Here is a 12,293-nt window from a genome sequence, read left to right on the forward strand (position 1 = left end):
GCCAAAGTTGGGATCTTCCACCTCAGCCTTGCCAAAGCTACCACTGGTGAACTCCGACGACGTTCTTCGCCCCGAACTGGTTGAGATTTTGGATCGCCGCTACCGGCCGAAGGACCACCGTCCCTTCATCGAGCTACTGGTCCGCTGGGATGGCCAAGGCCCAGACGACGCCACTTGGGAGGACCTCTACCGCCTCCGAGAAGCCTACCCACACCTTGTGGGCAAGGTGTTTTGAGGGAGGGAGTATTGTCACAGCTCTTTGAAGAGAGAGAAAAGAATCAAGCTTGAAAAGCTTGAAGAAGACGAGTTGAGGAGTTGTGTGGTCAAATAGGGGGTTACGTGGCTTCATCCGTCGTTTGTAGTGGTGCGGTCCAGCTAGGCATTCTAGAAGTTCTCATGCCGTGCGTTTATTAATAAATAAGGGCCTGCCGTTTTATCTCTAGAGCTAGTCGTTTTATATAGTTCCTTAAGTGCTGTTGTTTTAGTAGGGTTGGAAGTGCAATTGTAAGAGACACTATATAAGTCTTGCCTTAGCATTGAATGAGGTATCTGTTGAATTGTGGACTTGTTCCTTGGAGGGTGGCTCCTTGAATTTGCCGCTTTATGTTTTCCCCAGCAATATCAATATAATTGTAGCACTTTTCTCTCCATTTTCTCCCTAATTTCCATCTAAATTCATAAAAAAAACCCTAAACAGTAACCAGTGTGTAACATATCTCTTGAGAACAATCACTAGTCAAAGACTGCTACCTTAATGTCATCGGTTGCCGTCTCAAAATTCAATTCAATGGTTGTGGCCTGTGGGTCATATGGGCCATAATGGGCGTAGGCAAAATTCGTAGCAAAATCTCCACTAAATGAAAATTGCTATCAATATTTGACGGTAGAAAGAGAAAGAAGACCGAAAAAAAGCACATCCCAAAAAAAAAAAAAAAAAAAAAATCCCTCAATAGGTTCTATTAAGATCTGGCATAACAGGTTCTTAAATTTTCAAAATAATGAAATAATTCTTTAAATTCATAGATTGAAAAACTCCAATTTGATCGTAGACTGCATTAAATTATTAATATAAGAGTTTGTAATTTCCAAACCTCTTTAAAGGCATTGTGTTGACAATTCTTTATTGTGAACGCAGATGACAACTGGAAGGTCATGAATGAATGAATGAATGAATGAAGCCCCCAATTTTATTATTACTATATTATTATATTAAGAAAACAAACTGAAACAAAGATGGTTGGCTAAGAGAAATTTATTCTGGCGACTTTAGCTAAATTTTTTTTTTTAATTTAAAAAAAAAAAAAAAAAAAAACAATTTTACGTTCTCGAAAATGCCAAAAAACCCTTTTTTAAATATCAGTTATCTAAATAGATTTTCAAGAGCGTTTCCTAGACTAACACAATTTTTTAAAAACAAACAAAAAACTCTTTTAAAAAACAAAAAATTTCTCAAAAAATAATAATTAAGTACATACTTATTTTTACAGGTGTGTGGATGTCACCCTTGCGATCAGGGGTATAAATGAACTGATCCTGAGCGGGTATTAACTATTCGGGCTCGACTCATTTATGTAACGGACATTGAACCTCGAACTTGACACGAGCCTAAAATTCGTGTGCGAGCTCAGCTCGCTTAGAAAAATTTACTGACCGAGCTTGAGCTCGAGCTCAGTCATTTTGGTCGATCCCGAGCTCGAGCTTGACATGTATCATACAATTCAAATTATTTATTTTAGCAATAAAAAATAATTAAACCACATTTATGATCATATGATTCATACAATCTAACAATTTATATGATTTTAAATCTTGGATCACGTGATGACTTTTATGTAATGATTCATAAGTATCGAATGATAATACTTATAAGTTATAACATTAGATATAGTGGATCAGTGATTACATGTCATATGTTACAATGTTATATTATTATATGATCATATTATATTACATAAATAATATAGTATGAATCATATGATTAAGTATCTGAATTGTCATTGTATCATATGATTAAGTGATTAACAATTAAGTATTAATATTATTCACTTTTATTATTTTATATACATATTTATATAACCAAACAAGTATAATCAATTAATATTTACTGACCATTTTTATTTGTTACTTAATTTATGCTTACATATAGTATAGTATATTATTTATTGATATATTATGTTATAAAAATAAGTTATATATTAATTTGTTAATATATAACTTATTTTTATAATATATATATATATGTATACGATTCGAGTTGATCCTTATACAAGCGGGTTTACGAGTTTTAATCGATTCGAACACGAGTCGAGTTTATTCGAACCAATCTCGAGTAAGTTTATGAGTAGCTTAGTTCGTTCACACCTCTGCTTACTGTGGCTATCCACCACCAGTGGAGACCAACTCCAAGAGTTTTCTTCACTATTTTATTTTATTTTATTAATTTTTTACAAACACTTGTAATTTTTATTTCTAAAAAATGCTTCACGAAGCTTCACCAACAATAGGCCCTTCCTATAATACTTTTTTAATAAAAATTGACACCTGTCAAGATAATTCTCAATTTTTTTTTTTTATATATTTTTAAAAAATCCAGAACCCAAAATGGACCTTAAAAGTTTAAAACTAACCAGTTCAACGGTGCTCTTTGTAAACCTCAGCGGTGTGGCGTGTGTGCACCATTTTCTCTACTTTTTTATTTTTTATTTTTTTATTTCTCTAAAAAAAAAAGTAAACTCTAAAATATTCTTATATCACATTAATAATTTTTTTTTATTATTATTCAAATAAAAATATTTACTACAAATTTTTTTTTTCACTTTTTTATAAAATAATTTTAAATTTTTTAATCATATTAATCATTTCTTACTATTTGTGTACAAAATGTATAGTGTGACTGTGTGAGACAAAAATAAAATAAAATAAAATAAAAAATTACTCCAAACAAAAATTCCCGGAAACAATCCTTTACCAAACCGAGCCGTGGTTTTCCAAGCCTAAAACTGTTTGTTTCCAAGCCTAAGTTTGTCGGCTTTCCTTTTATCCACGCCCAACGGTGTCGTACAAGACTGGTAACTGAAATTCCCCGTAGCCAGAAGATCTCTCTCTCTCTTTCTTTCTCTCTCTCTCTCTCTCTCCTGAGTCTCCTCTTGGAAGTTCATTGCTAGCAGTACGGTTCCAAAGGCTAAAGCTTCTTCAATCTCCAAGTAAGAGACTTAACAGCATCTGTTCTTTAAACGAGAAAATGGGGTTAGTCTATGTTGGATAATTCCGGGTCTTCTGCTTTTTGGTGTTCTCTTTCCAGAAAACGATAAGCTCAAACCAAAGTGGTATGATTTGGGGTTTCCTTCATTTACTGAGTTGTGATCAAAATATAGACGAATAAAACTGAAATGACATGATGGAAAATCTCCAGGTTGATTAAATAGTAATTAGCTACACACTTTAGTTCTTCATCATCATAGTTGTAGTTCTTATTATTATTAAAATTGCTCTTAAAATTTTATGAGTTATGACTGAGTTGTGCGTTTATGCCATAACAGTAACAACTTTGTTCATCATTTGCTTAGGAATATATGGGGCCTATAGTTCAAAGTGTTCAATTCAGTGAAAACCACACCATGGGTTGGGTGTTCATTTCAATTGTGAGTTCATAATTTGCTGGAATTTTACATGGACTTGGGTGCCTTAGCAATATATGCAACAATTCTACTGCAAAATTTTTCCGTTGCTTACACTAGTTTTTCCAAGAGAAACTTTAACAACTTGTATCTCATGAGTTTAGTTCGATCTCTGTTATGCAGGATGTTTAAGGATTTTCTACTCTCTCTTTTTTTTCCTTAAAAAGCACTCTCAAATATGTGTGCGTGCGGGATAAGGATCCACGACAATTATGTGCCCAAATTGCTGGGCAGGTAATTCCTGCGAATCCCAATCCGTGTATGCGTGTGGATGTGGCTGTTTGTGTGTAGAACTTACTTTGGGTAGTGCTTGGAGAATTCTCATAATTGGTAAACTGGCTTGCTATGACCAAGGACATTAGAGTTGAGTATTCGGCCTCATGAGCTTCCAGAGCCCCTATTACTCGTAAATCTGTAAATTTCGTACAGATGTATACAAAATTTTAAGCTACCAGTGTATTTGAAGTATTCAACTCTGAAAGGTTACTAACTTACTCAGATGGGTAAAACTGTTCCAGAATTCCTGGGAAAGGTCATCTTAAGTGATTTTTTGTTCTAGCTTACTTTTGTGCTCTGCATGCTTCTTCTTCTTCTTTTTTGTTTTGTTTTTTGTTTTTGTTTTGTTTTGTTTTGTTTTTTTGTTTTGTGTCTGCATATATTCAGTGGCAAGGAAATAAATCCAAAGGTTCATAGTGACTTCTATTTTATGGCTGTTGATAGCTCCTTGTGCATCATCCTCTCTGTTGAAATATTTGTTTGTGTAGTCAATTTTGCTTGAGAACAGAACTTTTAAGCCAATCAGACATGATACTGAGGTTATACTTAATATAAACGATAAAATGTTAGATGAATATGTGGGGCATGGTAAAGCCCAATATTCTTTAACAGATAGTTTGGATGTGGCTATTTCCAATGTTGTGGCAGCCATGTTTTTGTTCTCTTTGCTTGATAGATCTGCTGAACTGTGGCCACCTAACGATGGTTTCTAGACGGCATACACCCTACCTCATAGCAGAATTATGAATTAACATTTGTGACTAGGATTTTGGGCAGTTAACAGTAATATGATGACAGGTTTGTGTTAAATGGTTTACTTTGACAGGCAGGGCTTGATTTATTGAAGGTATTGATAGCAAGAAGCTGGTGATGACTTGTTTCCCTTTCTGTTTTAGGAAAAAAGGGACTTCCTCTGATAAACAAACGATTGAAGATGATGAAGGTACACATTTTGACCATTTTATTCTTTTGTTCCTTCATATGGTTAATTTATCAGGTGATAAAGGCCCCGTATAATACATTGTGACCTTGCACATACATTAGATCAACTGACTTCTGTCCAATATGGTCTGTACCAATGTTGGTTACTTGGACAAAAAAGTTTTAGCTGTTATATTTGCTGCTCTCTACCATGATATGCTGAAACGCTTTCTAAATTCATAGTTTTTTCCCAATCTCAGGGAGGAGCATTTTGTGCTCTGGTGGATGCTATCTTCTAATAAGTATCACTTTGATTTCTGGACCAGTTTAAAGTAAAAAAAAAAAAAAAAAAACCCTCAAAGGCTACTATAGCAACTTACTGTTATGATACAGAATTGGGTACTCTCCAGTTGTTTGTGCATAAGTGGGCCTCTTTTAAATGGCTTGACAACCCCGGACCTTTGACCAATATATAATTGTATAAGATGGAGTTGACTTTTACTTCATACATTTCTAGCTATGGACACTTTACAAAGACAATTATTTTGTTTGGTTTATTCTAGTTTTATGCCTTAATAAACATTGTTGAGGAAGAATTTTTGTGTTATTCGCTAAACTCACTTGCCGCTCAATTGGCACTAATAGTAGGTCTTCTGATAACTTCAGATTTTATGCCTGCTTTTTCCAGGACGAAGTTAAGGCTTTTCTTTTTTTGAATGCTTAAACAAGCTAAATTTTGTATACCATGCTTTAACTGTTTTCTGTGTTCTCTTGAGCATGAGCATAGATGTTTTCAACACATACACACGTTCACATGTATATATATGTTTTTTGTATTTTAAAGCTTCTAATTGATTCAACATATATAGAGCTTACAGGTATCAAGAATTTTAACCTGTACACTTACAAGGAATTGCGGGATGCCACTAATGATTTTAGTCCAGCGAGTAAAATTGGGGAGGGAGGTTTTGGTTCTGTCTATAAGGTGATTGCATACTGTATATGATTTCATCCATATTCTGTAAGGAATACTGGTCATCACCACTTTATTATGTTAAAAATGTGGTTCTGATTTTTGCTTCTAATGACTTATTTCCTCTTCAAAAATTCTTGTAATTGAACAGGGAAGACTCAAAAATGGCAGTCTGGCTGCTATAAAGGTATTGTCAGCTGACTCAAGGCAAGGGTTGCGGGAGTTTTTGACGGAAATAAAGGTGATCACGGAAGTAGAGCATGAAAACCTGGTTAAGTTGTATGGTTGCTGTGTGGAAGGAACCCATAGGATTTTGGTATATGGCTATCTCGAGAACAATAGCCTTGCGCAAACGCTTCTTGGTAATTCAATTGTTTATTCTTCATTTGAAGCCATTAGGCCAGGTAATGACTCAGTCTCCTTTTCTACTTTTTTAGGTGGAGGCCACAGTAGCATCCAGTTCAGTTGGGAAACACGGCGTAAAATTTGCGTTGGTGTTGCACAGGGACTTGCATTCCTTCATGAAGAGATCAGCCCACATATTATTCACAGGGACATCAAAGCAAGCAATATTCTTCTTGATAAAGACTTGACACCCAAAATTTCAGATTTTGGTCTTGCAAAGTTCATTGCCCCTAACCTGACCCATATTAGCACGCGTGTTGCTGGAACAGCGTAAGTTTGTAAATTTGAGTTGTAACCTTTTCAATTGTGTATAATTGTCAGTATGATATTCGGCAAAGGTAATTATGATTGTTGGCTGCTCAATGGATTGTAAAACTTAAGACATTGTTTTGGATTGTTATCCTATAATAAGGGCTTGTGTAGACTGTAAGTAGTACCTTGTGCCATCATTAGGAGTTGATCGGCGGTCTTGACCAATTGATTTTTTTTTATTTATTGGAGATCTGATATTTCCAGTCAATCAGACTATACTGCCTCAAGAATCTGAGAGTTCTTGTTTAATGGATTAGATGTTTACTGTGTTTTTCTTTTTTGTCTGTCCCCAAAAATCAATTCTTTTGGTTTTATTTTATATATATAATGTTCCAATTGATTTTCTTAGTTAGTTATTCAATAAATTGAAATCACTCTGAACTTTCAAGCCAAACAGGCCCTAACTGAATATTAACATTGCTATGCCAAAACCTTCCTATAAGATATTGTTGGCCTAAAAGGGTTTTAAGTGTATAGCCCTAAAAAAAGAAAGTGTATAGCCCTCAAAAAACTTGTAATTAGTGTCAATGTGGCAAGTTCTTCCTTCTTGAGCTTCTCATTTCATTTTTTGCAATATTTATTGATTTTCTTTAGATTATTTTCGTATGTTCAAGTGTCCTTGTTTGGTTTGTGTAGAGGTTATCTGGCACCTGAATATGCACTACGAGGTCAAGTGACAAGGAAAGCAGATATTTATAGTTTTGGTATTCTGCTCTTAGAAATTGTAAGTGGGAGGAGCAACACAAACAGGCGGTTACCTGTTGAAGATCAATATCTTCTTGAAAGGGTAAGGACTTTATAGTTCTTTTTTTTTTTTATAATTTGTTTTCAATATGAAGAAGGATTGAAGGATAAAGTGATAGCCTTAACTTGCTAAGTATTTAAAAAGAAAACAGTCTCCTGCACGAGTTCAATACATACAAGCATGGCTTCTGAATAAAGTTATCATGTGACACCTCTAATAGGAGTGAAGAATGAGGACCCACTCCATACAAGCATGGCTTCTAAATAAAGTTATAATGTGACACCTCTAATAGGAGAGAGGAATGAGGATCAGTCCATCAACTTTAGCTGTGGATTTTTAAAGAATGAACTTGTTCTCTGGTATGGTCTGAGATGTCTTAAGTACTTCTGGTTTAGCTATATGTTGTTTTACCGAGGTATAGAAGTCCTAGATGTAGGTGTTATATAAGCTTTTCATTAGAGTAAGTTCAAAGGGGTTGAAACCACTCCATATCCTTTCTTGTCACTGTAAAAGCTTTTTCAAAACTAAAATTGCTACTTTAGAGTTCTCTATAAGACCCGTGTTTCTGACTACTTCAGTTGTCTTTTTGTTGTCGACGACTCAATCAAGCTTCCCTGTGTGCTGCTTTTAGCAGAAAGCACACAGTGCTAATTTTAAGGTTCATCACTTTATTTACTCCCTTTAGGGTTGTTGTTTTAATCTCAGACTAAGATATTGAATATCTTTTTCTGCATATTAGTTTTGATTAATTATTTAAACCTTTGGAACATAATTTCCTTGAACACCACCCTATAATCTCCATTTTGATGGACCAGGTTTTCTTTCTTAAGATCTGGAATCTTTACCATCAGCTGTCTGGAAAGCCACATTCTTGTTCTTTACTGCTAAACTTCCTGCGTGTTTTGGAGTTTTTATCCTTCACTTTTGAAACCAACTGCTGTAGTTAAGTGATTCTCATCTCTTTGGTTATCTCTATTTATATATGTAATTTCCTGTTTCTTCAGCCATCCAAATGATTGTATTGGTCTTTAAGAGAATGAATCAGGAAGGGCAATTTTGTTGCTAAGTGAGGAAGGCAACTAACTAATGATTTAATTGGTTTCATATCTTCCAAGTCCTAGTTGAAAGCATTGTTTTGATTAATTAAATGGAAACATAATCACAAATCAAATATGGTTTGATTTTATTGATTTGAAATTAATAACTCTTTGGAAGTATTATTGTAAATCAAAAACATTGCAACTCTAGTTTCCTGAAAGCAGGCTGTGCCTTTTACTAGGAATCTCAAGGTTTTCAAGAAACATTGCCCAAACAAATTGCATAATAATTTTCTTCTCTCCATTCAAATGGCATATTGAATTGTTATGGCTGTACAAAGAATTAAGTCATTTCTTCATTTTGATTATCTCCAGTAAAGCTAGAATTCTGACGAACTTGTTAAAGAGAGACTTGCAGGCGTGGGTACTGCATGAGAAGGGAGAACTGCTGAGATTGGTGGACACATCATTGAATGAGAACTTCGATGTTGAGGAGGCTACCAGATTCCTAAAGATTAGTCTTCTTTGCACTCAAGACATGCCAAAGCTCCGACCATCCATGTCCACTGTTGTCAGTATGCTACTGGGTGAAATACATGTAGATGACAAGGAGATATCAAAACCAGGCCTGCTTTCTGAGTTACCGAATACAAATGATGATGGTAGAGGCCAGAAAACATCTTACGCATCATCTTCAGGGTTAGGAAAGCTGGATAATTCGTCTTCATCAGAAAACATGACCACCTCATTTGGTACCATGACCTTCAATTCAATTTATGACCGAAGCAATTAAGTAGGTGTTGTTTAGCTTGTTTTGACAGCGGTTCCAGGGTTCTCTTCTTGATCTCTTTTGACCAAAAATCATTTAAATTTATTTTGTTTTCAAAAGCATATAAAAAAAAAAAAAAAATACTTTCGAAGTGCTTTTTTTCCAAACAACACCTCAATTTCTTTTCTGTGGAACTGTCAATGGGGGTTGGTTATTCAACTTATTCTTTTTGTAATCAATTAGATTTAGTTTTTAGAATGCATATTAACACTGAGAAGAGCAGTTTGTAGAAATGGCTTGCAACCTAAATATTCATAAACTTTGAACATTTTTGCACTTAAATATTCTAGAAAACATCCTCACCTTCATGTACACAAAGGAATCTCAATTTAGTGCGTTGGGGAAAAAGATTCCCGTTTGATACATCAGCATTCAAGTACTAGTGTTGGGCATGATCCCTTATAATATACATATATATGTGTAAAAAGATGATACATTATTTTGACTACCTTAGCCAAAAATGAGAAAAAGAATGGAAAAAGAAAAGAACTGAAACTGCGAAGTTTATCTAGCTTCTGGTTTTGTAACATCTGAACCATAAAATGAAAAAGCAAAGTACTCTGTACCCAATGATGAAGCCCAAAATAACGGCTAAATTGCTCCACTTCTGTGACTCTTTCAGATCTTGCTGTCTTAGGAACAAATTTGCACTCAAAGTGCATTGTCCTTCCACAAATGTCAAGCACCTGGTCCTCCCTTGCTCTCCCCCATATTCATTTATCAAAAAACACTCAAATGGGTACTTGAACAAGCTCAAGTAATGCATGAAAATCCAGTAACTGGGTATGTTTTCCTTTGATATGAAATACCCAGAAAAGAGAAAGAAAGAGCCCATTAATCCTGCAATCACTGAGGTACCCATGATGAAGTTTGGCACTAGAGCACTGAAACATGCTACAAAAGAATTGGACATCAATAGAACCATCCAAACCACCAGAGAAAAGTAAAGAAATCCATCGATTTCCTTCCTTAAACCAACCAGCCAATAAACTGGGGTTGTATACAGAAGACCAACCATTAAAAGGAAAGGAATAAAGACGAGGGTGTTTGCCATAACATAAGAAGATACTCTGTAAGCTCCTCTTGAAGTCTCATTCATCAAAATTCTTCTCTCCTGCAAGAAAATTGGTAGGCCTTCTGTTGTGGAAGACAGCAAGAAAGTGAGGCTGAAGGCAAAAAACCCAATTCGAGTTTGTAAGGCAACTTTCCCTTGCTCATTCCCAACATTCAGGAATATGGTTCCTAGTACAAATCCTGCTATCAAGGCTTGTATGACTCTTGTGGCAAATAGTTGCTTGGTTCTGAAAATGTTGCTGCAAAATCGTCTCCCTAGTATTAAAATCTCCTCAAATCTAGAATTTGCAAAGAAGAGAAGCTTCTCTTTTCCATTGTTGGAGTGTTCACTATTTTCTTCACTATTTTCTGGAATTTGAATGACCAAGCTTTCTATGACATCAATGGCGAATTCAAGCACATTAACATGGGGAGGAATGCCATGGCCAGCCAGCATAAGCCTCTCTTCCAGAAGGCTCAATGATCCATTATGCATGACAAATCCATTTGAAAGTAAAACAATGCGATCAAACAGCTCGAGGATTCGAAAACTGGGTTGGTGAATGGTTAAAATAATTGTCTTACCTTGATTTACTACCATTGATCTGAGCAATGACACCACAAGAAAAGCTGAGGCTGAATCCAATCCAGAAGTTGGTTCGTCAATCAAAAGAACAGCCGGGTCATGAACCAAATCAACTCCGATGGAAACTCTACGCCTTTCGCCGCCTGAAATCCCACAATTTGATCCTCCTCCACTGATCATCGTGCTTGCAACATGCTCCAACCCAAGCTCCTTCATTAGATCTTTTACTTTAATGGCAGCCTCTTTTCTCCCACCCCTTAGCCTTAGCAGAGCACTATACATGAGGGTTTCTTGTACTGTAAGTAACGGAAACAAAGCATCTTCTTGGCTGACATATCCTGATATTCTCCTGAAGAGGTTGACGTCGATAGGCCAATCATTCACCAACACCTGCCCTGACACTTTCCTCTGTGATGATATCATTCCTGCTAGAGCCTCCAGCAGTGTGGTTTTTCCAGCTCCACTGGGTCCAGCAATGGCTGTGATCTCCCCAGGCCTTGCTTCACAGCTTACATGCTTCAAAATGAATTTAGGAGCTCTCTTTGGAGTTCCACATAATTTGTAGGACAGATTTTTGGTTTCTATTCTATATGGAACTCTCCGGCCACCGGAAACCGGCCCCTTCACTGGCAGTTCCATTTGACAGACAGAGAGTGAAAATGTGATGTGTTAAGATTGAATATGTAAAGAAGAGGAGGAGATGAGCTAACACACCAAACTAGGTGTTGCAAACGTGCAAGTTAAAAAGGTTGAGACGCCAATATAGATATTTTTGACATGCATGCATGGGCATAGACAGCCCTTGGGCATGTGCTTGATTTCATTTTTCTTTCCAAATGGGACTTTTGGTGGGCTTTGGAAAGCTTGGTGTGTGCTTCAAGAAAGCTAAAAAAGAGGAAGCTTTTCCAGGTGAACCTAATATTGACTGAGCAGGGTTGGTGTTGGTTGCCTCACCACCTTCCCACCCTAATTCACAGCTCAGCAGTTAAGTAGGTTGGAAACTGCTAAGATGACATGTGTAGGTACGTAGGTAGGAAGGGATTTGCCTTAATTACTCGCACTAATTACTTTCTAAATTAAACACAAAAATAATTGGGGAACTGTACAACTCTTAGCACAATTTTAACGGTCCTTATTTTATACAAATGACTATCACATGGTAGTTGATGTTTTTGGGATGGACATGATAAATACCACATGAATTGTTATGACAGTCTGTAAACATAGTAAGTATCATGTGTACATATCGCCACGTAATGATTTATGTTTTAGTGGTTGACGTGATAATTGTTATGAAGACGGTCACATCCCTTTGTAAGGGACCTGTACTATTTCTAACGGCTCTCAATTAAGAAAATAGGAAAAATTTCACTTACACCTCCAAAGTATCAGTGGTTGCGGGTCGAGGACTCCTTCTCGTTTCCCTTTTTCAAACTCCAATTCGTATTGTTCATAGAGAAATTTCTGATCAACAATAGA

General features: G+C 35.9%; 2 protein-coding genes across 11 annotated transcripts; one reads left to right on the forward strand and one right to left on the reverse strand.

The window, feature by feature from the left end:
• The first annotated feature begins 3,009 nt into the window (after nt 1–3,009).
• LOC133875066 (cold-responsive protein kinase 1-like) lies at nt 3,010–9,350 on the forward strand. 10 transcript variants are annotated; one of them, XM_062313059.1, is made up of 8 exons: nt 3,012–3,326; nt 3,567–3,641; nt 4,780–4,896; nt 5,744–5,859; nt 5,999–6,209; nt 6,285–6,522; nt 7,201–7,351; nt 8,753–9,350. In XM_062313059.1, exons 3-8 carry the CDS (start codon nt 4,824–4,826, stop codon nt 9,137–9,139), a joined length of 1,176 nt encoding a protein of 391 aa, XP_062169043.1. In that variant the 5' UTR covers nt 3,012–3,326; nt 3,567–3,641; nt 4,780–4,823; the 3' UTR covers nt 9,140–9,350. The 10 variants fall into 10 exon arrangements, with proteins under 10 accessions (XP_062169048.1, XP_062169047.1, XP_062169046.1 ...); XM_062313064.1 differs by lacking the exon at nt 3,567–3,641 and having other exon boundaries at nt 3,010–3,326; nt 5,753–5,859; nt 8,765–9,350; XM_062313063.1 differs by lacking the exon at nt 3,567–3,641 and having other exon boundaries at nt 3,011–3,326; nt 8,765–9,350.
• Nucleotides 9,351–9,503: 153 nt separating this feature from the next.
• On the reverse strand, nt 9,504–11,477 carry LOC133875065 (ABC transporter G family member 10). The gene has a single exon (XM_062313053.1). The coding sequence runs from the start codon at nt 11,451–11,453 to the stop codon at nt 9,684–9,686; it is 1,770 nt and encodes a 589-aa protein (XP_062169037.1). The 5' UTR covers nt 11,454–11,477; the 3' UTR covers nt 9,504–9,683.
• Between the last annotated feature and the right edge of the window lie 816 nt (nt 11,478–12,293).

Source organism: Alnus glutinosa, chromosome 8 (genome assembly GCF_958979055.1).
Source record: "Alnus glutinosa chromosome 8, dhAlnGlut1.1, whole genome shotgun sequence".
In the NCBI taxonomy this organism is placed as follows: Eukaryota; Viridiplantae; Streptophyta; class Magnoliopsida; order Fagales; family Betulaceae; genus Alnus; species Alnus glutinosa.